Below are 27,512 nucleotides of genomic sequence, written 5' to 3'. Positions count from 1 at the left end.
ATATATATATATATATGTATGTGTATATATATATATACACATACACACATATATATATATATATTATATAATATATATACACATATATATATATATATATATATATATATATATGTGTATGTGTGTGTGTATATATATGTGTATATATATATACACTCACCTAAAGGATTATTAGGAACACCATACTAATACTGTGTTTGACCCCCTTTCGCCTTCAGAACTGCCTTAATTCTATGTGGCATTGATTCAACAAGGTGCTGATAGCATTCTTTAGAAATGTTGGCCCATATTGATAGGATAGCATCTTGCAGTTGATGGAGATTTGTGGGATGCACATCCAGGGCACGAAGCTCCCGTTCCATCACATCCCAAAGATGCTCTATTGGGTTGAGATCTGGTGACTGTGGGGGCCAGTTTAGTACAGTGAACTCATTGTCATGTTCAAGAAACCAATTTGAAATGATTCGACCTTTGTGACATGGTGCATTATCCTGCTGGAAGTAGCCATCAGAGGATGGGTACATGGTGGTCATAAAGGGATGGACATGGTCAGAAACAATGCTCAGGTAGGCCGTGGCATTTAAACGATGCCCAATTGGCACTAAGGGGCCTAAAGTGTGCCAAGAACATCCCCCACACCATTACACCACCACCACCAGCCTGCACAGTGGTAACAAGGCATGATGGATCCATGTTCTCATTCTCTCTACGCCAAATTCTGACTCTACCATCTGAATGTCTCAACAGAAATCGAGACTCATCAGACCAGGCAACATTTTTCCAGTCTTCAACTGTCCAATTTTGGTGAGCTTGTGCAAATTGTAGCCTCTTTTTCCTATTTGTAGTGGAGATGAGTGGTACCCGGTGGGGTCTTCTGCTGTTGTAGCCCATCCGCCTCAAGGTTGTACGTGTTGTGGCTTCACAAATGCTTTGCTGCATACCTCGGTTGTAACGAGTGGTTCTTTCAGTCAAAGTTGCTCTTCTATCAGCTTGAATCAGTCGGCCCATTCTCCTCTGACCTCTAGCATCAACAAGGCATTTTCGCCCACAGGACTGCCGCATACTGGATGTTTTTCCCTTTTCACACCATTCTTTGTAAACCCTAGAAATGGTTGTTCGTGAAAATCCCAGTAACTGAGCAGATTGTGAAATACTCAGACCGGCCCGTCTGGCACCAACAACCATGCCACGCTCAAAATTGCTTAAATTACCTTTCTTTCCCATTCAGACATTCAGTTTGGAGTTCAGGAGATTGTCTTGACCAGGACCACACCCCTAAATGCATTGAAGCAACTGCCATGTGATTGGTTGGTTAGATAATTGCATTAATGAGAAATTGAACAGGTGTTCCTAATAATCCTTTAGGTGAGTGTATATATATACATACATACATACATACATACATACATATATATATATATATATATATATATACACACTCACCTAAAGGATTATCAGGAACACCATACTAATACTGTGTTTGACCCCCTTTCACCTTCAGAACTGCCTTAATTCTACGTGGCATTGATTCAACAAGGTGCTGAAAGCATTTTTAGAAATGTTGCAGTTGATGGAGATTTGTGGGATGCACATCCAGGGCACGAAGCTCCCGTTCCACCACTTCCCAAAGATGCCCTATTGGGTTGAGATCTGGTGACTGTGGGGGCCAGTTTAGTACAGTGAACTCATTGTCATGTTCAAGAAACCAATTTGAAATGATTCGACCTTTGTGACATGGTGCATTATCCTGCTGGAAGTAGCCATCAGAGGATGGGTACATGGTGGTCATAAAGGGATGGACATGGTCAGAAACAATGCTCAGGTAGGCCGTGGCATTTAAACGATGCCCAATTGGCACTAAGGGGCCTAAAGTGTGCCAAGAAAACATCCCCCACACCATTACACCACCACCACCAGCCTGCACAGTGGTAACAAGGCATGATGGATCCATGTTCTCATTCTGTTTACGCCAAATTCTGACTCTACCATCTGAATGTCTCAACAGAAATCGAGACTCATCAGACCAGGCAACATTTTTCCAGTCTTCAACTGTCCAATTTTGGTGAGCTTGTGCAAATTGTAGCCTCTTTTTCCTATTTGTAGTGGAGATGAGTGGTACCCGGTGGGGTCTTCTGCTGTTGTAGCCCATCCGCCTCAAGGTTGTACGTGTTGTGGCTTCACAAATGCTTTGCTGCATACCTTGGTTGTAACGAGTGGTTATTTCAGTCAAAGTTGCTCTTCTATCAGCTTGAATCAGTCGGCCCATTCTCCTCTGACCTCTAGCATCAACAAGGCATTTTCGCCCACAGGACTGCCGCATACTGGATGTTTTTCCCTTTTCACACCATTCTTTGTAAACCCTAGAAATGGTTGTGCGTGAAAATCCCAGTAACTGAGCAGATTGTGAAATACTCAGACCGGCCCGTCTGGCACCAACAACCATGCCACGCTCAAAATTGCTTAAATCACCTTTCTTTCCCATTCAGACATTCAGTTTGGAGTTCAGGAGATTGTCTTGACCAGGACCACACCCCTAAATGCATTGAAGCAACTGCCATGTGATTGGTTGATTAGAAAATTGCATTAATGAGAAATTAAACAGGTGTTCCTAATAATCCTTTAGGTGAGTGTATATATATATATATATGTATGTGTATATATATACATACATATATCTATATATATACACATACATACATACATATATATATATATATATATATATATATATATATATATATATATATATATATATATATATATATGTGTATATGTATGTGTGTGTATATGTACACTCACCTAAAGGATTATTAGGAACACCTGTTCAATTTCTCATTAATGCAATTATCTAACCAACCAATCACATGGCAGTTGCTTCAATGCATTTAGGGGTGTAGTCCTGGTCAAGACAATCTCCTGAACTCCAAACTGAATGTCTGAATGGGAAAGAAAGGTGATTTAAGCAATTTTGAGCGTGGCATGGTTGTTGGTGCCAGACGGGCCGGTCTGAGTATTTCACAATCTGCTCAGTTACTGGGATTTTCACGCACAACCATTTCTAGGGTTTACAAAGAATGGTGTGAAAAGGGAAAAACATCCAGTATGCGGCAGTCCTGTGGGCGAAAATGCCTTGTTGATGCTAGAGGTCAGAGGAGAATGGGCCGACTGATTCAAGCTGATAGAAGAGCAACTTTGACTGAAATAACCACTCGTTACAACCGAGGTATGCAGCAAAGCATTTGTGAAGCCACAACACGTACAACCTTGAGGCGGATGGGCTACAACAGCTGAAGACCCCACCGGGTACCACTCATCTCCACTACAAATAGGAAAAAGAGGCTACAATTTGCACAAGCTCACCAAAATTGGACAGTTGAAGACTGGAAAAATTTTGCCTGGTCTGATGAGTCTCGATTTCTGTTGAGACATTCAGATGTCAGAGTCAGAATTTGGCGTAAACAGAATGAGAACATGGATCCATCATGCCTTGTTACCACTGTGCAGGCTGGTGGTGGTGGTGTAATGGTGTGGGGGATGTTTTCTTGGCACACTTTAGGCCCCTTAGTGCCAATTGGGCATCGTTTAAATGCCACGGCCTACCTGAGCATTGTTTCTGACCATGTCCATCCCTTTATGACCACCATGTACCCATCCTCTGATGGCTACTTCCAGCAGGATAATGCACCATGTCACAAAAGGTCGAATCATTTCAAATTGGTTTCTTGAACATGACAATGAGTTCACTGTACTAAACTGGCCCCCACAGTCACCAGATCTCAACCCAATAGAGCATCTTTGGGATGTGGTGGAACGGGAGCTTCGTGCCCTGGATGTGCATCCCACAAATCTCCATCAACTGCAAGATGCTATCCTATCAATATGGGCCAACATTTCTAAAGAATGCTTTCAGCACCTTGTTGAATCAATGCCACGTAGAATTAAGGCAGTTCTGAAGGCGAAAGGGGGTCAAACACAGTATTAGTATGGTGTTCCTAATAATCCTTTAGGTGAGTGTATATATATATAAAATATATATATATATATATATATATATAATGTATGTAATGTATACATTTGCTCAATGCTGATGTATGCTTATTTTGGACTATGGAAAATGTTTTATTGTTAATTTTTTCTACATGAGTCTGAGCATTAAGCCCTCTATTGTCAAATAAAAGCAGTAATTAATGTTCACTGTGAAAATACTTTCAATAGATGTTCTTAAAAGTTAAAAGTGTAATTAATTTGTGGTCACAATATTCCCACTACACCTAGAATGAGAGGAATCTCTGCATAATATTGGAAATTCGGTCCCAAACTTGTCTGTTTAATTTCAAGTACCTCAATAGTGCAGAATACACCTGAACTATCAGTCGAAATGTCATGGTTTATTGCCTAAGGTAAATTAGCAGCTTTAAGGTAACCAGAAATGCTAAAGTGTAAAATTATGCAGCATTTGTCAAAAATTGTACAAGAAATCTTTTTTTTCCGCTTCTTTAATCCACAAGCAGACTGCCTTTGAAAAGCTGAACATTTTTCCGTTTTTTAATGTATTTAAATTTCTGCTGCACTGAATGGATCCTGCTGAGCTATTTCACAGAATCTCAGATTTGAAGAATTATTTATATCCAGCGATTTGTATGCATATTCTCACCCAGCTGTTTGAAAGTACAAGCTTTAGATTTCACACGTGGGCCTTCGGGTTTGATGCGCCTGGCAGATTCTCTTATGAGATGGGGGCGGCAGGTGATGCATGAAATACACAAACAGTTGAAGGGAAAATTGTTTATGGTCTAGGTGTTTAATGAGCTTTTTACTAGGTTCTTATCTTACTACGAGTTTACTCTTATACTTATACAACATCCTATACATGTTGGTCTCACCAGTCCTGCCACTTTGAAGGAATTTTGCTCCTCATTCCTTGGCAATGCATTTGCTTTGTGCAGTACGCCGTTGTTGCTGCCATGCTGTATCTTGGCCTCTGTTTGGTCTGAGGATCCTTACAGTGTTCTGTGAGGTCAGAGGAAGAGCGTTATTAATCCTGACTGCTCTGGAGAGGTGGTGTCAAAGTTTACCTTACATATCCTACTGTAAACCAAAGCAAACGGTCCACATTTATCCTATTTCGTACTGCCTTATGCAATGTGTTTCTTTCAATAGTAAGTAGTTCATTTTCACTGAGACTTGTATATATAATTTCTTTATCACTTGGCTAGTGTTGTGGTTATATGCCCCTGAAAGATACTGGATTTATTTCAGTTTCTATTATTCTGACATGTCGTAATGTTTCGGTTCATTTTGGGATCTGATGAATGCTTTGCAAAGACCACTTCTACATCTTTTGCTAATAAATGCAAAATGTGCCGTGTACCTTTCGGTATACATGTGTCACTCTGGTATAATAATTAAAATGTAGGTAACTTTGAATAACCATTTAATTTGCATGTGGTTAAACTGTCATTGCACCTTTCGTTTGGAACCATGTCACAGCAGTGAAGAGCATTAACAGGTTAAAACCATAAAATTGTAATGCTTCACATATGAAAAGTACTGTACTTAATATAAGCATCTTTTAACAGCAGTCTCGTAGCATGGCTTTTAATCCCCTTCCTCAATTGTTCGAGAGCATCTCCAGCACTGTGGTTTTCTAATACATTACTGATCACCGTAAGTGCTGACACCTCAGGGTTAACGCACCGTTTCAAGTGATGTTAATCAGTGGCAAGCTTTCTAGGATCTGAGCACAGTGGAGGAATTAAAATTCAGCCTCAGAAAAGGGTGATTCATATTATTTCTACTCGCTTCATGCTAAGCCTAAGTACCTCAAAGGTATGCTGTATTTGGCTGCACTTCAGCATACAATTGATGCTGCAGCAATTTCTTTTTAAACTGATGGAAAGTATTGGCGGGGGGGGGGTCAGAGTGTTAATATCCCATTTTCATTGTTTCATGTAACTTTAGAACATTAAGCTATAGCTAACAACTTTATTTGAATATGGTGCCATTGTCTTGATAGAGCCATGGTGCATTTTGCAGGGTTATTGGGTTATTGCGTCATGATTTCTGCAGTTGTTAATGCAGTATAGTTTTCACAACTGAAGTGATCACTGATAGTAATAAACAACAGGAACACTGTTGACAAGCTGTGAGACTGTCATGCCGAATGCAGTCTCTGCTGGGGTGAAGAAGCTGCCCCATCACAGAGATGCTACCTGAGCACAGCTGGTCACTAATTGCTCATGAATATGATGTTGCTCATTGCCAAGAACATGCCTTGGCCATATTTCTAAGCCAGTGGAGTCTTTTGACATGCGGCCCTATTTCCTCTAGTATCCATCACTTATGTACACTACTTGCAGACTTTCTATCATCGGCTGTGTCTTCAGGCGTCCATAAACTTCCTTTAGAATTATTTAGTGGTGATGAGTTTTACCTTTGGGTCTTTTTTTTCTTCTTAAATTAGCTGACACCATGCAGAACATCTCGGCAATTAATTGTTAAATATAGCAAACCCCGATTCCCAGAGGACCCTGTCACATTTATAAGGTGATGTAAAATTCTTCTTTCTTACTTCTTGAAGCTATCATCATTCTTGATACAGAGCTGGAGTTAATGCATGTGCTATATCTGTATCTCATATCAAGTGTGTAGTGTCCCTGAATTTCATGCTGCTGTCTCGACAATAAGTCTTGTGATTTAACAGGATTCATGAAGTAGACTGATACATTTGTACAGCTGTAGTAAATGTTCTTTATTTGCTTAAGAAGTGCTCTCTAATTGCAGTGGTTGTTGTGTTCTGGATCAGAGTGATACTTAGGCTGCAGCAGAATGTTTAGGTTCACCTGTTGCATACAAATTAACCATTTGATGGAGTCAGCCTTAAGTTTCTTTGTTTTTCCTTCAATGACTGGGGAGAGAGAAAATGCATCGGAAGTTGTATTGCTTAAGCTGCATCACAGCAAATTAAATCCTAAGGACAGTTTCTTTTGGATGTGAACATGTATGCAGTGAAGCTGCATATGTAGAAGAGGAATATGTATTGAATAATTAATATATTTGAATGCCAGTTGCTAATGTCTGTGTCTTTCTTTCATGACCGTGCTAGCTATGCACCATCTGTTTGTTTCCAGTTAACTCAGTTAAAATATTTTAATCTAGCAATGCCATTCCCGAAGGCTACACTGAGATTGACAACAATTTAAGAACTTCTCTTCTCATGCCAAGAAAGCCAAAGGTTTTGCTTCATTTCTTGCAAGGCAAGGTTTAAATGTATGCAGAATTTTCTTTTTCAGGTGTGATACCTAGTGTAGCTGCTCTTGTTTCAGGAGTTGATCAGTGGAAGAATGATGTCTCAAAAAAAAAAAAAAAACTTTCAAAAGTGCATTGTGTTGGCTGCTCACTGGCATGGTCTGAGTGATTAAACATTATGAAAGATGCTCATCTCAGACAGCTTTGTGCAATGCCTGTGGAAGTCAATCGATTTACTGCTCAGAACAGTGAGCGTCTGCTTTGTCAGGCGATTTAATATTGTGAGAGTAGTGCAGGAATGTTATTATATAGTGCGTTTAAACATTTTACTGTATTCATTTAAAAACAAAACGTTACAGACATCGTACAATGTGCTGTATAATTATAGTCTAAAATATAATAAAGGCGATATCTGATTCACTAGTGTACTAAACAGACAACATTATTAATTTTAGGAAGATTGTGATTATGAAGTTGTGTTAAGCCCAACACATACTGTGCTGCTAATCATTTGTACAGCCTTGTCTACTGTAAGTGGTGTGTGCTTTTCATTTTCATGCATGATCTGCTCCACAGAGGAGCTTTAAAAGTTCAGTAGTGTTACATGTAAGGTTTGGATTTCTTTACTAGATGCTATAGAAGTTAATTTGAGGGCAGAGAGACTCGTGAGAGGCCACAGCAGCTTGTTGATGCAGTGGGTTTGCTGCTCTGAGAGGCCTCCTCAGCTGTTGGCTTGAGCCTGTTTCTGGGATGTGGCCACAGTGGGAGCAGGCCCGGGCAGACAGGGCTATTTATAAAGCTGGCACTGCAGTCCCCTCTCGCTTGCTGCTCTGTTGCCAGCTCACCCTGTGCCCTGGCATCCTCTAAACATTTCATTGCCCTCGTTCCCTGTGAAAACTGAGAAGAACTGACGGACTCTGCCTGAGCTAAGTGAGGTTGGCAGTCTGTCTCTCGATCTTTCACTGTCTCTCAGTCTCTCTCATCATTTGAGTACTGCCTACTGTGTTCTGGCCCTACTTCTTAATTGGTGGCAGTGTGGTGTAATGGATGGAGGAAATTAACATGAGCTAAAAGTCCTGTGATTAAATCATAGGAGGCTCAATCAGTTGAGTATATTTCACACACATAGTGGCTTAAGTATTAATTACCAGTGGAATTCTGCAGACTGTAACATAACTGACTGTTTCACTGAGCTTTTCAACCATGTTTGTTTAATGCTGTATTTTGTTGTATTTTGTCTGTAATATATAATATAGTGATGAGATTTGAAATTGGGGAGTGGGGGGTATTCATCTGTATTATGCTTTAAAGAAATGTAATGTCAAGCTAGTTTACGTAGTGAATGGGAGGGATTTCTTAACACATCCACACAAATTGGCTTGTACTGTCACATGCCTGTAGTGTCTGTGAAAATTGGTTATTTTGTGATGTGTGTGTGTATGTGTGTGTGTATATATATATATATGTGTGTGTATATATATATATATATATATATATAATTACACAGTTGGTGCATTTGTATTTAAATATGTATTTCCTCTCCTTTCTAGTGTTTTTCTTCAAAACATTTGTGCAGTTTATTTTTAGACGATCAAATGAAAGAAATAACAAGTGCACAATTTGTCTTCAGTGTTTAATGGGCATGGTGGATGCTGTGCTGTACGTACATTTATTTGTATGCACATGGTGTTCTGCACCCAAAGTTGTTTGATCGTTGCATAGCTCTTCGCATACAGTACTGTAAATAAAATCTATTATGTCACACATACTGTTTGAAACTGTGCCATTTGCTGTATCCTAGGCAACGTATAAGCTAATGGTAAAATGTAACAATATTAATGTTAAGTTTCCCCATGCCAGTGCACTGTGTTGCAGCACAAATACTGTGGCATCAAGTCCTTTTGGTCTTTGACTCTTTATAATTTGATTTGAGCCTGCATGCCATTTTGGTAAACTCGAAACAACATGAATCTCTCTCACAGTTCGTTATAAATCTGCCAAGTATGATTTTAAGTTTGTGAGACTACAACTGATGGTATTTTTTTAATATTTGAGTTGCAGTTTCATGGGTGGACATGCTGCCCTTCCTTCCATCCTCTGCCCTCGTGGTTCATGCCCTGATCACATATTTCTAGTTCAGGATCCTTGGACCAGAATGGCAGATTGCCGTGTTGTGTACTGGAAAAGTTCAGCCAGACGAGAGGCCCGGTCTGCTCTCCGTGTCGGGGGCTCAGAGATGGTGGCTCGGCTCTCTCGCACAAATCAAAAGGCCGCATTGTTGGAATGAGAAGCAGATGTTAGTGTGGAATTCTCCTGACTGCAGCACTTTCTTTTTCCCCTTGGCTGTGCTTTACTCTCTCTCAATCTAAGCTCCTGTCTCCCCCACTTTTTCTCTCTGCCTCTCTCTCTCTCTCTCTCCGACTGCTCACTTCGATCTACAGGAATTTTGGCCCGCTCCTTCACTGCGGACTGTGGCATGGCTGTGGTACAGGCAGGCTGGCACTGGGAGAGCATGGGAGGGGAGAGGATTTGTACTGGAGCTCCTCTGCTCTTTTATTTACTCTTCTACATTTTTGTATCGAAGTCGAAGGTGAATGGAAGTTTATACAGATTAATCTGCCTTTTCTTACTCTCCTTAGTTGTTTCACATTCTAGTGTGCTGTCCTGTCAGTTTATCTCTTGCTTCCGTTTAAATTCTTTGCCACGTTGACAAGCTTCTCTGGCAGAAGCGGATTCTGAGAAGACTGCGCAAAGCTGAACATGAGGAAGCTGACATACTCTGCTATCGTGCGTTAACCAATAGGGTTGAAGGAACGGCACAAGACTCGTTTGATTCCTCTATAGATGGAGAAAGTACAAGTTTTAATACATTAATTAGGATAAGCAGTACAATGTTCCAGCAGGCAACAAGGCTGCTTTTGTAACTTTTTGTAATTTATTCAAATGTACAGTTAGCTTAGTCAGTATCTGTGAAGATACATTTTCTCAGATTAATAAATCTAAAGTTAGTTGAGTTTCAGTGTAGACCCACATTGGCCATTTAATTTTACTGTTTATTTTGCCATTTGTTTCTTTTCAATAAAGAATTAAAAGCTCTTTTCATTATTGGAATTGTATAATTGAGTGATTTCCCATCAGAGATGAGACAATCTGAACTTTTAAGGACTACTATACAGTGTCAATCTACAAAAGGTAAAATTACCTCTTGCTACATACTGTACTGCACAGTCACCTTCTGGCAATGGATTACATCATTTCTACTGTTTATTTTGCTGGAATGGGATATCCAAATGTTTTAAATTTTCCTGTGGGAACAGTAAAATGATACAGCATATTATCCTTGCTTGAGTTATAGTTGTCTTTCAATAAAATTATCAATTTGATCTTATGATCATTTATTTTGTCTGTCAAACCCAAAAGGCTTCAGTTGCAATGTTATGTCCACAAGACCAGGATAAAACTTACTGACTGTGGTTTTAGGGGGAGGGAAAGCCAAGTTTTAGTGCAGAGGCCAATTTGGTTAATTTCGCCCCTAATTAACCCTTCACGCAATGCATGAGTCATAAAGCCCAATGTAATGATGGACATATGACTGGGAGATGGCAATACCACATAGTTCCAATGGTGTAATTGTGAGTCCTTGTTTTTTCACAAAATGGTATGACTGCTTTCTTTGACTCTATGTATGTGTGTACTATGTGTGACTCTAGTGACGTTCAAATTGATCTGGTTACACAGCTCTTACACCTGTATTGTGTGGGTTGTCTTTTTTGATGCATCTGTCATAGGCCTGATATATATTTAGACCTCCATTCTTCAAAGTGATGAAGTTAACTGTGTCCCCTATAATGTACTTGGTTTAGGCTGCAGTGACTGGGACCCATAGAGTCACCCCAGTGTTGGGTATTGAATCTCGGGACTTTTTGAGGCTTTTCGTAATGTAGCACAGCTAGTTAGAAGGGTGTCCCACTTGCTATATTAAGTGCAGGACTGTTCAATATCAATAGATAATTGATCTGAATGCTTGTGATGGCAACTGGAGCTGTCAGTGTGTAATGTGAGGGTAAAAATCAATCCTGAGTGAGGAGGCTTTGCTATGCTCTGAGTTAAATCACTTTGTTCCTGTGTCCCTTCTGTAATGGTTTATTGAGATGGTATGGTCCTTTCGGTGCAGTATTGATTTTGTAAATGTGGCTTATGTAGATTTTTAATAGTTCTGGACTTGTCTGACAGCAGTCTATAAATTTACACTACAAAAATGCTTAATTATTCCATGGACTTGCCTCTATTTTGTCAGCTTTCCAAATACATTGTGTTATGTAAATTGCTGCAGAGCAGATATTATAATTCTGCTGTGTTAATGTACTATTCATTTAGTGTACCTTGTGTTAATCACTCTGTTAGTGTCAGCCCAGTACGTGTCTTTCTGCAGTTGTGGCTCTATTCACACTGAATAAACAACAGCTTAGTAATTGATTTACAAGTAACAATTAGCAGTTGGTGAGAAACTCAGTCTCCTTTTGTAAGTTTCCAGTTCTCTTTTGTAAGTTCTTAGCTTAACCTCTGGTGGGCCTCACTTTTGCTTCTCAGTAAAAGTAGTTTCTCATCCTTTTCTTTGACACCCGTTAGAAAAGCTCAGTAGGATCCTGGTAGTCAAAGCCGTATCTGTACCCGTGAAGAACATTAGCTGGCTGTTTTCACTTTGCATAACTTCTTGCATGCAGTTCCAAGCACCAAGAAGAACAGAAAGGAAGACTGTTGTCTGTATTTTCTGTGTTCTGTATTCTTGAGTTTTAACACTCTCTCGTCTCGTTCTCTCCACCAGCTGTGCTGCCTGGCAGTGCCCATGCCCCTGCCTGTGTGCTGTCCCTTGTGGTGTGACGTGTCGGAGGCTGGCAGGGCTGTGCTTGGGTACAGCTGAGCGCAGGTGGGCGCTGGGCTTGGGGCCCACCACATGAATCGTCCTGGCAGGACGAAAATGAACAAACTGAACTTCCACAATAACAAAACCATGCAGGACCGCCGCTGTGTCTGTGTCTTTCTCCCCAACGATGACACGCTCAACATCATCGTCAATGTGAGTCGGTATCTGCACTCTTCGCTGTTCAATTAGCGTCGGCAGCTCTGCCACCAAACTGGGCATGAAGGCAAGGCAGCTCCCAAGCAGAAATATCTGGCACTGTCACAATGAGTTGCCATTTCTATGATGCTAAGCAGCTTAAATCAAAACCCTCTTCTTTTCCCCAAAAATAATGCAGAAACAAAGCTTTTTTAAATCGCATTAGTTTAGTTGTTCTTATCCTCCAATTATGAATTTTTTCAGTGATGCTGATGGTAAGAAATAATGGAATTTGGAGGTTATCGTCTCCCTTTCTCACATTTAAGCATAATGTGCCATTTTGTGATATCTATCTATATAGTGCACAAATGAGAAGCAAAAATTTAGATAATGATTTAAATATGGCTGAACTTTCTATGATTTATTGATCTGCTTATGGTCTAGGATAGGAACGGATCATTGAAACCTCCGTGAAAACCGGCTGAAGTCTGACTGCTTGGCTTTGCCAGTGTTGTCATTCTCAGCTGTCATCCACTCTGTGTAAGCTGTGCCTGTCTGTGTCCCGTCTCTGCAGGTGAAGACGCTGTGTCAGGAGCTGCTCGTCCAGGTCTGTGACCTCCTACGCCTCAAGGACTGTCATCTGTTTGGCCTCAGCGTGATTCAGAGTAAGATCCGCACCTCTCTAGGGAAATTGTACTGGTGGAACTCTAAACTTGTGTACAAATAAAATCGTTCCCTGGTAACCTGCTGACCGCAGGCATGTGTCTCTAGCCCAGGACCCACTTGGTTGCTGGATTATCATGTCAATCCTTCTAGGAGACCCTTTCTGCCATGAGAGTCTAGCAGGGGTGTCAGACTCCAGTCCTGGGGGGCCACAGTTCTGCTGGCTTTCATTCCAGCCCAGCTCTTGGCTCCTTAATTGGTCCAATTAAACAATTAACTGGATGAATTGTTCCCTTCTCTCCAGACTCTGAAATGTTCTGTGGGTTCAAGGCTTTGAGTCATCAACAAATTCTAAAGGTATCGGCTATAAAAAATAAAATAGGAAAGTTCTAGATAAGCCTACCTGAATAAATAATTACACTAATTTATAAAGTAATTGGAAGCTTCTGTTGGAACAAAAACCAGCAGACACTGCGGCCCCCCAGGACTGGAGTCTGACACCCCTAGTCTGGAATTTAGGATTTGGAATCTGGTGAAGACTGAAGGAAAATAAAAGCTTAAATCAAGTTTAGTCATTGCTAATGAAGTTAGTGACAATGGTTTTGAGCTTCGCAGCTCACCTGAGAGGAGTTTATTTATTGTAGTGATCAGAATGTGCCCCCCCACACACACACACCAAGTTGGTATAATCCTATTGCAGTGGAAATTGGGATATTTGTATTCTGCTGCCATGGAATTTGCTCTGTGGAGAGGGCTGGGGTCATGACTTCTGCTATTGCGGTTTTGCTGGGCATGTTGTAAGAGGCATGTTGGGCTCTGCCTCCCAGGCCCGTGCTGCATAGAGCTCAGTGATGAATGGAGACAGCTGCCGCCCGCCCAGTTCACCGGCACGGCTTCAGCAGGAGTCACTATTTCTAATGAAAGCAAATTCCAGGGCAGCCAGACCGAGCAGCATGAAATCGCAAGACAAACGGGGGCTCTGCTGGGGAGACACGGCAGCACCAGCCAGGGGTCCCTGCTGTGTCATGGTGTTATTGTTTGTTTCAGTCTGCTCTTCTCCTGAAATAACATCTTCATTCGTTTTCCACCTGCTAATTAAAAGATCATAAAAGTAGTCTCAAAATCTGTCCTATAAAATGTTCATGCTCATTTATGACAGTAGTAAAGTCTCCCCATGTCCCACTAATAAGTCATTTCTGGTTATGTTTCAATGTAAAATCTAATGTGCAATTTGAATATATACATTTCCTCACCAGGGGAGTGCTTGACTAGCATATAAAGTTCAAAATAAAAGGAATGATAAAAATAGGCAGTTATAATCATGGGATTTATATTGGCTCTGATTCAGAAATAAATGCAATGTTTCATCCAGTGATGTCAAACACCATGTAATGTTAACCTTCAATGGCTCTTTCCACAGATAATGAGCACATTTACATGGAACTGAGCCAGAAGCTGTCTAAATACTGTCCCAAAGAATGGAAAAGAGAGGCCAGCAAAGTAAGATCAAGTGTTATATTGTTATGTGTTTAAAATTGTTATATTGATGTAACTGTAGTCTTACCACTATGATTTATGACACCAGGGATTTCTGAAAAGTTGTTCACGCCTAGAATTTTCTTCGAAACACTGTTATCTATAATCACTGCTTACAAAGCTTTTTCTTGTTTGTTTTTCTTGACAGGGTATTGATCAATTTGGGCCGCCAATGATTGTTCATTTCAGGGCTCAATATTATGTGGAGAACGGCAGGTTGATAAGGTAAGGTGTGAACTATTCATTTTAGGCTTAGTCAAATAACATACAGTAGTGTAAGTGATGCATGACTTGTTTTCCATTCATAGTATATCTTACAGCACCTCTCAATGATTACTCTGTCCTTGTTTCGCAGTGACAGGACGGCCCGATATTACTACTACTGGCACCTGAGGAAGCAGGTCCTTCTGTCCCAGTGTGTGCAGCGCGAAGAGGCCTACTTCCTGTTGGCAGCCTTCGCCCTGCAGGCGGACCTGGGAAACTTCAAACGGAATAAACACTTTGGAAAATACTTCGAGCCCGAGGCGTATTTCCCCCCCTGGGTGAGTCCTGCTTCACTTATCTCCTACATTATACACAAGCTTCTAAGTGTTGGACGTTACCAAGTGGGTGTAAAAGGTGCCTTTTAAAGAACTGTGTGGCATAAAAATATGTATTTCTTAATGCGTTTGGGCTCTGATGTAATTTTCAGATCTGTTCACTGCAGTTCCAGACAGCTGACCTCAGTGTCTTTTTATTTTGTGTGGTGTGGCGAGAGCAAGGGCAGTCCCGCCCATATGCCACCCAAATTGTGGCTGCACTTCAGTGCAGCTGGGGCTGTTGAAGCATCATGGGAGTGTTAGCGGTTGTGTACCGGTTAAATAACATTCTCCCTTCATTATTACTTCAGCTATTTTTTACCCTTAATTAGAATGATGTCATTTAATTGAGAAGTCTGAAGTCCCTCTTGTGGGGAAGCTCATGAATCTGAAAGCTTTGTTTCTCTGATTTAAATACAAGTCTTCTAACCTGCCAAGATCAAATCCCATAACTCACGGTTGTCTCTGAGAAACACCTTGGGACTCGAGCTCATTTAAGGATATAAAACTACAGCAGCTCAAACACAGCTTTGTTTTAGTTTCTGAAAGCTAGCCGCACACAGCTCAAGCTGTAACATTTGAAAGCACTTTCACATCCTACAATAGACATCCCAGTGTTGTCCAGCCCCACCCTCTGATTGCCTCCTTTTCCTGCGTTTAGCTGTTCGTCACTCCTTACTCCTTACTTTGATTAAAGACAGCATGGGAAATGCTTGTGGAACTTGAAGTGGCAAACAGTTCTGTGCGTCACTGGGGACTTTCCTCTGCTAACCCAGATATATTTATGAAAATGGTGCTTTTCATAGACTGAACCCTCTTTGGAATTGACTGTAAAATAGATGTCTATTTGTGCCAGACACCCAATTAATCTTTCTTAAGTCTTAACTTACTCTGGTCTCCCAGAGTGTAGTGCTTACTAAGGTGAGTTTTAACTAGGTCAACAAGGTATACCTTGGTGAACAGTCAATTTTTGTCCTGTCCAGTAACCCAAAATTGGCCAGAAAATCCTCAAAATGGATTCTTCATCATTGTAATTTAAAATGTAATGGTGTCTGTTTATTAAAGTCATGCAGTCTTTAAGGATTGCCACCTGTGATACTTAGGAAGTCCACTCGCTTGTTAACTAGTTCACCTCATGAATAAAAGCTTTCTGTCAATGACAGACAACAGCTATTGCACAGGCAGAACTGGGCAGACTATTTTCAGTCCACCCACCAGTCATAAACACAATCTCAGTACTTGATGGCAGGTTTCCATTTCCATTGAGTTTTCTGGCACATTGAAAGCTGCTGCATGGTACAAGGTTTGTAATTTGCAGCTGGCAGGAAGTTTGACGCTTTGATGAGATCCAGGCTCTGTCTGTTCCGCCCTGCGCAGTGGTCCTGGCTTGTGTTTGCAGTGAATGTGTTGGTTTTCCACCCCCCTGACTTCCCTCTGCATCTGATTGCAGGTGATCGCCAAGAGAGGCAAGGACTACATCCTGAGACACATCCCCAATATGCACAAGGACCAGTTTGCTCTCACCGCCTCCGAGGCTCACCTCAAATACATCAAGGAGTCGGCCCAGTTGGATGACGTGACGGTACATTACTATCGGCTGTACAAGGTAATGGTCTAACTTATTATACAGTCTATTTACACAGTTGGATATCCCTGTTGTGTATAGGTCCTTGAAAAATAAAGGAAGATATTATATTTCTGTCCCATGAATCTAATGTGTTTTCTTTTCTTTCTGGGATGGGTGGTGTCTAATTAAAAAGTGCTGGCAAAACAAGGGTGATGTAGCTGCGTACATTTCATTTCTGCCACACCAAAATCAGTGTTTAAGGTAGACTTAATGCAGCATCTCCACAGCCCCGTCTGTATGAAATCTACATCATACATTTTTGGGCTTTGGCGTTCACCTTTGAACTGCCAGCCTGTAGAGAGAGGGATAAAAGAAAAGCAAGCCAGCTGGCAGAGTGGGCAGCAGCTAGGGCTGATTTCTTACTAGATAGATGTTCACCTGCTCCAGCCGCGTGCCACCAACTGTACCCGTACACTGTGAGAGCAGTGCAGGAGTCTATATCACATGGTCCTTAAGTGTTTTTTGCCTAAAGTGTAGAACAATGAAAAACATGTTTCAAGCCCGGCCCAAAAGAAAACCTATCCGGACAGCTTGTCTCCTTGTTTCTGTCGCATTAGGCATATTTTACATGAAATGCAGTTGAGAGAGAGAAAAACAACAAGGATTGCAAATTTAAATGGTTTGTTTGTTTCGGATTGTGATTTTACAGAACTGTGAAATTCTGATCATAGTGGTTCAAATTAGGCAATTAACCAATTTTGTGCCTTTTTGATTTAATCTGTTACAGTGCATGTCTTAAGCGTAGATATAGTTACTAAAACCAGTAAAGCACACAATCGTGTATAATAAAAAGTGACACAAAACGTATTTAAATAACTTGTATAATTAACAATGCATTTTTGCAAATCTAATGTATATCAGAGAGCACTAAGTTTTACTTTAAGATTCATCAGAATAGATGGCTTGATAATTATTATTTTTTTGGAGCGGGCACAGCTTTCAACAATAATAAAAGGATATCTCTCGAGCTAGACTTCACTAGTCATTGTTGAACATCCACGTGAATACCATCTGAGCCCTTCGAGCCTCAGTACCCTGCATATCACAATGTTGAGACTTTTCTTTAGTGACAGGAAGCATCAATTACATGAAGCAGGGGTTTCAAAATAGAATGTGGTTTTAAAATATAGGGGCTATTTTAATGCTCTCTGTGACACATTGTCAGGTCTGATTACAGACAAACAAACAATATCCAACTTTGTTTATTTACTGCTTGAGTTAAACACCTGTCATTCTCTCACCTCTTTCTTTCTCTCAGGACAAAAAGGAAGTGGAAGCGTCGCTGACACTAGGCCTGACCCTCCGTGGGATTCAGATCTTCCAGGTACAGGAAGCTACTTTGCGCATTAATCGTTTGTGTGTAACCAAACTTTATTGCTCAGCTGAGTGCAGGAGAATATGTGACTTGATTTAAGCAGGCTTCTCATGATATATTCATCGACAACAGGATGAGAAGGGAAATTGGACAGTAGAGTCACTTTGTTGTCTCCTCATTATTTGTGTGTTGGGAGTGATGTGCTGTGATTTCAAAGAAGTTTCATTGATGTTGCAGAATGTGGGAACTGTGAGGCAGCTGCTGTTTGACTTCCCCTGGACCAATGTGGGGAAGCTGGTGTTCGTGGTGAGTAGAGATAATTCCCATTTAAGGTGCTATCCTCTTCCATTTCCTTAAGGGGCTCTTTTAAGACTGCTGTACCAAAGCATGCCCTCTGTGGCATACAATTATTTCTACAATCAATCATTTTTCACCATTATGGTTTACTTCTTTTCATACATTTTTGAAAGGTTGTTCATTGTGTTACCAGGGGAATTATTATGTAGAGTTTGACATGTAAGATTGCGCACATTTCTTGAATTCCTCTGTCAAGCTATTTTGAAGTGGACATTTTGACGGTAGCATATCTACAGAGATGCATAAATAGCAATCAGATGGAGGCAGTGCCTTTTCACACAACATAATGAGTTCCAAATGAACACAAGTTCAAAGTGTCTAGGTTTATAAATGTGGCTTTTCTTTGGTAGTGGTTGATTTCACTTTTCTGTACTACTACATTTAGCAGAGATGGGGTTTCTGATGATGATTTTAGCAGCACAGCATGATGGCATGTGGCTCGACCTCATTTTATCAGAAAGTTTCCTCCTCCTGTCAAGGTGTGAAAAGCTGCCTGGTTCAGCTGTATAAAATTGATCTGCCACAACCCGATTCTCTCACAAATACACCATAAATCAAACAAATGATGTATTCCAGTTCCATTATTGTTGTTGCTGCTGTTTAAACTAAATGTCCTGGTTGGGTGATCATTTTCAATCGCCACATAATACAAATTATATAAAAACTTGTTTTTGTGTTTATGGGGTTAGTGGGAGCTAAGAAACCTGTCCCACCCAGCTTTGTCTGTGGCTCTCCACCCTAGAGCAGTGCCAGAATCGGTGAGAGTGAGAGAACTACTAAAGAGGAGGCCAATAACGCCAGATGTTTTGACTAGGGTGGGATGTGGACGTGTGCTTGTTATGGAGCCCGGCTGGGCCACGGCTCCTCTGTGTATCCAGCTGTCTCCCAGTGCAGTGAGCTATGCGTCAGACCCTCTCACACAGACACAGTCCCAGGGCACCGTCTTGAGAGGACAGGGCGGAGATAATCCAGCCATAGTTCCTCTCGGAGATACGCCCACATTCCACACACTTGTGATATTGTAGAGTAATTAGTAAACCCTTAAATATTTAACTATATTTGACCTTAAGGAAGGGAGTTCTTGGCAAGGCCTGTCATAACCCCCCCCCCCTCCCCACCCCATGAACTGATTTAGGGAATAATATTTTCTAAAAACACTTGCAGTTCACACCATTATCCCCACCCTAACTTACAGCCTTCCCATGTAGTCTTTTGTGTAGCGTTTTTATTTTTTAAAGTGAAATTGAGTGCATTTATAACTGCAGCAGGCGTGACTGAATTGAGAGTAGGGTGGATATTTATCCTAAGATCATTGTGGTATTCTGAGGAACAGTGCTTTACACAGTGAAGGACTGGGTCAGTACAGTTTATTTACAGTGTGCTGGATGGTCCTGCTCATAACGAGAGCTTGGCTTTGACCACATTAGTCACGGTTCTCATTCCACATGAGCCCATTGTCATAAACAGGCGACTCCAGTGAGCTGATGTTATCCTGCATTAGTAGATTACCGGCTCAGTGAATTCCCTCTTAGTAATTCCTGAAGTATGTGTATATCACACAGGATGGAAAAGACCCTTATGTTTTTGCCAGATTTCAGCATTATGGCAAATCCTCCCTTAGGGTTTAACTGGATTTGCTGGTTTAGGTTTTACATTTTAATGAGCTGGATTATCTGTTTTTACGGTTGTATATGTTTCATGTGTATCCCACTAAGGCTAGCTCTGACATGGCTTCAAGGGGTTGGGTTTCCAAGTGACACTGGGAGTCGTACTAGGCAAGTGTTGAATTGAGTTGTCATTAAATCTGTCTTTCTCTGAAAGGATGACACTGCTTTGCAATGATGGCTTAATCTGGGGCGTCACCGAAAAATACAATTGACCCTGGGTATTGTCACCAAGAGCCATTTACGTGAAATTTGATTGTAGACATGGGTGTAGATCCGTAAGATTCTGTATTAATGCTCTGAATAATAGTGAGATTTTGTTTTTCTTTTTAATGAGCTTCCTAACAAATATTATAATCAGACATAGAGCTCTTTTTGCCTACTTCTTTTTAATCCTAAAACTTGCTATTTTTAAGCTTCAGTTACAGATGGTTGTGTCCCGAACTGGCTTAAATGGTTTAATTTTGTAATGAATGCACTCATGTCTGTGTAATTAAATCTGTAACTTGTGTAGAATATGGCATCATTGCATGTCTGTTCTTGCATTACACACCATATGTTTGGCAGATTAATCATACATGTTAGTGGAGTTGCATCAATAACTGTTTTGTTTTCTAGTGTAGTACCTGCAGTTTATTGTTTTCTCTGCCTTTACTCGGTGTCAGTGCAGCAGCAGATGGTATTGTTTGCTATAAGATGATATAAGACTGATGGTTTTCCAGAGGGAATGGCTTGATGCCTCCAGGCGCTGCAGAGGAACATTGTGCTCCAGTTTGTCACAGGTGTTACAGGTCCACATGATGGACGCATCCAGCACAGGCCTTCTCTGTGAATGCTGTGTATATATAAACCGCTAATGCCAATGCACCCATTTAAGGAAGGCTGGAATGGCGGGCGGCCCAGGGAGTTTGAGCATACCTGGTGATTGCAGCTTGTGTGTGTAGCAGTATAGTGATCTGTAAGCGCAGCGTTGTGGGAGAGCAGCCCTGCATCCCTGCGCAGGGGCCCTCGCACATCCCCGACAGCTGTAAACCAGACAGGGTCAGACCGCAAGGGGAACAGCGCAGGATCACTGCAGATAATAGTTTCTAAAGCCTTCTGAATTCTTTCAGAGACACAAACTGGGGTCAGGCCCTCTCTCGGGAGATGGGGTGTGTTTGTAATGCTGCAGTACCAGTACAATAACGGGATACAATCTCAGATCAGAGCTGATGAATGCAGGTCTAGAGATTTAAGAACTGCTACCTGCAGAACAGTGATCCATATGGACTGGTACATTAAAGCATGGTACCAAGTTCCCTCACCAGCCACCAGGTGGCAGCTGATAGTAGTAATACATTAATCATGAAGGAATGCAGTTTTAAGTTAATATTATTAATTTATGATAAAGCTCATGTTCATTCAAGCCTTATCTACTCTTATTGGGCATGTTTCAATAGAATAATGGCATGAAAATAAATATGTAGTTAAGTATTTCTCACGCTGTTCTAAACCTTCTCTTTGCTATGAAAGGGTAAGAAGTTCGAGATCCTCCCGGACGGCCTTCCCTCAGCCCGGAAACTGATTTACTACACCGGTTGCCCCCTGAGATCCCGACACTTGCTGCAGCTTCTGAGCAACAGCCACCGGCTCTACATGAACCTGCAACCCGTGCTGCGGCAGGTCCGCCGGCTGGAGGAGAGCGAAGGTACGGTCTGTGGCGGGAGGATGTTTGCATGTGCATGTTTAGGAGCAGAGCAGTAACTAGTGCTGGGTTGTACTGGAATAACGGTTTCCAAAGAGTGGCAGCTTCACCATACCAGTATGGGTTTAATTTAAAGACCAGGCCTTCATAGCCTCTCGTACATGTCGGATTAAGGCAGTGTGTGAGCCTCTGTTGCGCTTTCTCCTGGCAGAGAAGAAGCAGTACCGCGAGTCGTACATCAGCGACGCCCTGGAGCTGGACATGGACCAGCTGGACAAGCGCTCCCGGGCCTCGGGCAGCAGTGCGGGCAGCACCTCGCGCCACAAGCGCCTCTCCCGCCACTCCACCGCCAGCCACGGCAGCTCACACACGTCTGGCATCGAGACGGACAGCTTCCGCACCGCCTGCCCGCCCCCCCATCGCCCACTGCGCACCTGCAGCAGCTCCACCGCCAGCCACGGCAGCTCGCACACCTCGGGCGTGGAGAGCGGCGGCAAGGAGCGGCTCCTCGATGATGACGGTAACCCGCACTCACCGCTTCTCCCTCGTACGCATCTCAGTTCATTTCCAGAGCACGTGGCTTCATTTGACCCCCGCATTCATTGCCCCGGGGCTGAATAAATTAATTGTTGAAGCACTTTTTTCACGTTGCAGTTTGTGTTTGAATTTATTTGACCCGTCTGTGTATTAAAAGCCTTTCCCTCATCTCCACAGAGATCGAAATGCTGGTTGACGACCCGAAGGATTATGAGGAGCTTCACGAACTCTCCCTGGAGGTCAGCCAGGATCTGTGTATCCACATCACTGAGGACATGCTCACGTCTGGACAGACCAACGGTTATTCAGGTGACTGCCCATCACACTTCACTTCCAATAACTTTTTCAGAAGGAGGATTGTTGTTTTTAATTCAGGTGAAAGGGGCAGATTAAACCCCCCAGTGCCAGTGTCACTCTTCCTCCACTCACCCCTGTGTTTCTGTTTCAGGCCTGATTGTAAAGGACGTCAGTTCATCCACCTCCAGCTCGTCCGAGACGGTGGTGAAGCTTCGTGGACAAAGCATAGAGTCTCTTCCTCAGGTACGACAAACGTGAGGTGCTACTTGCTGAGCCAGTCTTCATGGTCGAGGGATTGGTTTAACCATCCTTTGACTTTCCAATATAAACTCCAAAATATATTTATTATTATTATTATTATTATTTTTATTTCTTGGCAGACGCCCTTATCCAGGGCGACTTACAACATAAGTGCAAACAAAGTGCAAAAATACAGTTAAGTACAAGGCATTAATCATTACAAATTCAATTTAGCTAAAACATAGCAATTCAAAATAATACATTTTACAAATTACAATTTACACAAGTACAGTAAGTGAGGTCCTGCATCCTGGACGGTGAAAGCTAAGTGCTGTCAAGATGTAGGGTCACAGTCAAGGGCTACATACGGGAAAGGGAGCAAGGAGGAAAACAATCAAGAATACGAGAAGCATAATAAAAACTTTGAAGTGCTATCTAGCAGGGATAGAGGACTAATATTACAAGTACTCAAATTATTAGTCTTCCTGTTAATCTATAGGTACAGATGTTCTCCACACCCCACTCCCTCGTTGACCCTGTTGCTCTTGTTCGGTGCAGACCGTGTGCAGGAAGCCCGGGACGTCCACCGACCGGCACAGCCAGTCCCTGGACGACATCCGGCTCTATCACAAGGGCTGCCTGCAGTGGGCCGAGTTGTGCCAGGACACTGCGCAGAGCTACACTTTCGGCTGCGCCCAGGAGCTGAGCGACGCCGGCTACCATGGCCTGGCAGAGCAGTGCGCCGGCATCAAGGACAACTCTGCCTTCCCCATCAAGAGGACCAGCAAGTACTTCTCCCTGGACCTGACGAGCGACGAGATCCCAGAGTTTGTTGTCTAATGGTGGGGAATTCGCTCGTAATCCCAGGCCAGAGAGTGTGTGTGTGTTTGTGCGCGTGCGTGTGTGTGTGGAGAAGAGGATCTATGTAACTTTGTGACATAACACCAGGATCCTCTGAAGACCCGTAAAGGTGTTGCCAAAAAGATGCAGGCACTAAAGCTCCACATTGACCTTGCGATGGAAGTGAAAAATTGAACAAATGAAAACAGAAACGTGAAAAACGTTCTTGAGAATTTGCCAAATGCATGCTTTCAAATGGGCATAAATGACTAGTGCAGCTGTGCATCAAATTTCCATGATCAAGTCTTTATTTGATTTTCCTATCGAGGGTCTGGCAGTGTGGCACCTTCAAGCCCTTCTTGGGAGTAAAATGAATTCTCCTGAGATGATGCGTTAACACAAAGGGATACAAAGGGAACTTCTAGAACATTGGGTCGCTATAAATGTTGGGCTTTGTTGTGTAAAAGTGTTTTTTGAAGAAACTGAGGATTTTCCTTTAGCTGAACTCGAGCACAAACCCCTTTTTCACAAAACAAGGTAGTAGTGCGCGGACCTCGGGATGTTTGTGTGTCTACAGAAGCCACCCTACTCCATGAATGGGGGCAGAAGGTGCCGCTACAGAACGGGTGATGACTGCCAGCTGAAAAGCCTGCTCAGATCTTCCTCATCACTCGCACCGCTCACACCTGGAGAGCCTGCCATCTCTATACAGATTCTTTTGACTGAAATTAAGAATAACTTTTGTATTCGAAGATGGCTTATTTTTTTTACAGGTACTGGGAAATTGAAGGGAAAAGAGGACTGTATCCAAGGTGGATGTATTTTGGTCTTCCTGATGGAATATCACAAACCAGGACACCTGCTCTGCTATGCAAACAAAAAATAGACTTGCATGTGCTGTTTCGTTGTTGTTCTTGTTATTTTTTATGTCATGTCGAGCAGTCCGCTCCTGATAAAGTCCACCTCGCACACCTAGCCATGGTATCATTTAATCCCGTGGAGAGTGCGTGGGGGGCAGTGTTATATCTGTTACTTTATACAGCGGAGCGTCTTTCACAGTCATTGAACTGCTGTGCAAAGCTAGAAACCAAAGAAAGAAATGCTTTCACTCAAGCCATACAGCTGTTAAACTCCACACGAGAAAAGAGAAAAGTTATGGAGAGAAGGCCGTTTAGGCCCACCGTGCTTCTCTGGTTGTTATTAATATAATGGGGGCACGGCACAGTATGTGCAGCACTAAGTGGATCTATCAGAAAGCATATTGTGACTGTGCTGTATGTGTACTGAAGGTGAACTGGACTTCAGGTCTTGGAGATTGCTCTTATTTGTTTGGAAGACTGCGGACTGGATCATTCTGAATGCTGACAAGTTATTTTGCTACCTATCTTCCCAAACCATCCCCGCCTTTTTTTCCTCCTGTACAACTCCGCTCAGTACAGTTATCTGGCATTCTCCTAAACCAGACTGGACCCAGGAAGTGTATTGTGCCAATATTTTCTACTAAACTCTTCTATACCTAACTGCCATAAATGTCCAATCTGTGCCTTTTTAATGCTATGCAGGTCCTAAAACCATATGTATGCCTCGACAATCACAGCTTAGGCGGTAAATCTCTGCAACAATTGAAACAATATCGTGGGGTTTGTGTGAGATTGTAAATGCTCCTGTTTTCTTTTTTGTTTTCATCAGTTTATGAATGTTCATATTTTTCTCCATTATACTATCCAGATCATAAAGATCCATCATGCAGCTGCACAGCTTCTGCCTTTCAGAGGTGACAATATAGTTGTCTTCATATGCAGTATATGTTATTATGAGCTTGAACAAAAGCAGCAAGCTAAATAAATCAATGCAGTCTACGTCAGCACTAGTTAACTTTGCTACAGCGAGAGGAGGGGAGAATGAATTTGTAGAAAGGCCATGTGACCTTATATCGTCTTGTCTCCTGTTTCACACAAAGATATTTACATTGATAGCCCAATAGTGTGAGGGATTGAGGACCCAGCCCTGCACATTGTCACAATTACCCAGGAAAGACTAATTGAGTCTCACAGAAAAACATTTTCATAATGGTTTCATACACCTTATTGTACATGAGTCTGAGAGGTGCTGGAGACTTAAAATGGAGTGACAAAGGGTAATAAAACCAATTAAATATCCAGGATGAAAGAAGCTGATTGACGTTCTGCTCGAGTTGAATTTAACAGATATGATAGTCATTTTTTGTTTGTTTGTTTGTTTATTCCAACTGGAATATCTTTCTACAGCCATTTCTTTTTTTTTATTAATATAACTTTAAACATTAGTATTTTTCTATGAAACATTTTAGAAAGAAAGCAGTTATATATATATGGGAAAAAAACATTTTGTTTATCTGTGCAGTAAAGTTTTGTCAGTATTATTAATGATGTAGGAGACAGTATTAAAACTAGTGTAAACCTAGCCACATTCATATCGCATTTCCCCCGCCATTCTATGGAAGCCCATCCAATATGGAAGGAAATCAAGACTTGTTCTGTATCTCGCACTGCACTGCATAGAGAACACACTGACTGCAGAAAGTGTTTTATTATGCTAAATATGTGAAAATTATTACAACTTTATCCTTTATTGCAAATTTGAATTAAAATAAACACTAAAAAACACAACTCACAATACATGTTTTTGCCTTGTATCACCTTAATTTGGATATTCAACATTTTTGAAGGATGGTCAAATGCAGAATTGCAAGAAATGAAGTTCATTAGCATATTTAATTAATGTGTGCATATAGCTAATGACATTTCCATCTGATAAAGTGAATTTTGTTTGCCTTTTAAATAGTTTTCTTATGTTTCCTTTCAAATTGGAAGGCTGTATTTTTGTTGTTCATTAGGGAAGGACTAGAATGAACAGCAAACCTGTGAAGCTCACCCATCATTAACGGACAGGGATCTCTTCCTCCGCTCATAAGTTTCTGGTGCTGCTTGTTTCCACAAGGCCAAGAACAAACCAAAGTTGAGTTTATATTCTGAGCAGTATTATGAGCTGACCTAAATAAGAGAAAAACAACACTGACAGGAAGTTTTCATCAGCAGCCCAACACAGGCCAGTAGGGGAGTTTTTGTGAAGGTGACTAGACCGGTGATGTGTATGTCGGATACATGGGAACTCTTATCAGCATGGGGACAAAAATAATATATATTTACATAGACATTTATAGGACAGTAAGAGACCACCTCCCCTCCATGTTTTACTGCAAGTTGTTTGTGTGTGTCAGGAAATGAAATCTAAATGTCAGTATCACCATATTGTTAAAAGCTGTCTTTAATGGTCAGTGAATGATCTGTTTACACTACAAAATTGGAAAATGATAATTTATTAAAACATTAGTTTTAAATAGCCATAAGCATAATACCTTCAATATAGTTTTGTCTGTCTCTGTATGCATTGTCATATTTTCCTAATTATGGTCTGTATACCTGCACAAAGTGTAAATTGTCCTTTCTGTGAAAGGATCTCCTGTCGAGAACTTAAAAAAGTGAAATTTGTATTGTGAAACCCTGTAGTTAAACGCTTTTGTAAAAACCATGAAGTCCAATGCGTGCCTTTTAGGTACAGATGTTCGAAATAATAGTCAATAAAAGGTACATTTATAAGCCAGTAGCTTGTTTTTGGTATTTATGTTTTGTTTTGTTTTTTTACATGAAGAGGAATCCTGTATTCATATTTTAGTTTAGCAGAATCAGTATATATGCTGCAGGATGTTTTCTTTGCAATCAGTTGTATTTGTTTGTTGCTTTGGTGATGTGTTCATATAATTTAATTAGATTTACAGTCAAAGCCTGTTGGTGTGTTTGTTCATATCCTGAAGATACAGATGTCTGT

The 27,512-nt window shown here is 41.4% G+C and overlaps 1 protein-coding gene across 1 annotated transcript in view; it reads left to right on the top strand.

Moving 5' to 3' along the window:
• frmd6 (FERM domain containing 6) overlaps positions 1 to 27,287 on the top strand; it is a 33,055-nt gene extending 5,768 nt beyond the window's left edge. Inside the window, exons 2-14 of the mRNA XM_066694216.1 lie at positions 12,074 to 12,325; positions 12,882 to 12,972; positions 14,391 to 14,470; positions 14,655 to 14,731; positions 14,862 to 15,048; positions 16,535 to 16,690; positions 17,970 to 18,035; positions 18,264 to 18,332; positions 21,560 to 21,734; positions 21,943 to 22,251; positions 22,446 to 22,577; positions 22,717 to 22,808; positions 23,364 to 27,287. Of these exons, the coding sequence (XP_066550313.1) occupies positions 12,203 to 12,325; positions 12,882 to 12,972; positions 14,391 to 14,470; positions 14,655 to 14,731; positions 14,862 to 15,048; positions 16,535 to 16,690; positions 17,970 to 18,035; positions 18,264 to 18,332; positions 21,560 to 21,734; positions 21,943 to 22,251; positions 22,446 to 22,577; positions 22,717 to 22,808; positions 23,364 to 23,645 (1,839 nt within the window). The 5' untranslated portion in view covers positions 12,074 to 12,202 and the 3' untranslated portion in view covers positions 23,646 to 27,287. The remainder of the gene's footprint in view (positions 1 to 12,073; positions 12,326 to 12,881; positions 12,973 to 14,390; positions 14,471 to 14,654; positions 14,732 to 14,861; positions 15,049 to 16,534; positions 16,691 to 17,969; positions 18,036 to 18,263; positions 18,333 to 21,559; positions 21,735 to 21,942; positions 22,252 to 22,445; positions 22,578 to 22,716; positions 22,809 to 23,363) is intronic.
• Positions 27,288 to 27,512: the final 225 nt, after the last annotated feature.

The sequence above is a fragment of the Amia ocellicauda genome, chromosome 21, assembly GCF_036373705.1.
Source record: "Amia ocellicauda isolate fAmiCal2 chromosome 21, fAmiCal2.hap1, whole genome shotgun sequence".
Taxonomy (NCBI): Eukaryota; Metazoa; Chordata; class Actinopteri; order Amiiformes; family Amiidae; genus Amia; species Amia ocellicauda.
Note: the sequence above shows the minus strand (reverse complement) of the source record. Positions and strands in the feature narration are given on the sequence as shown.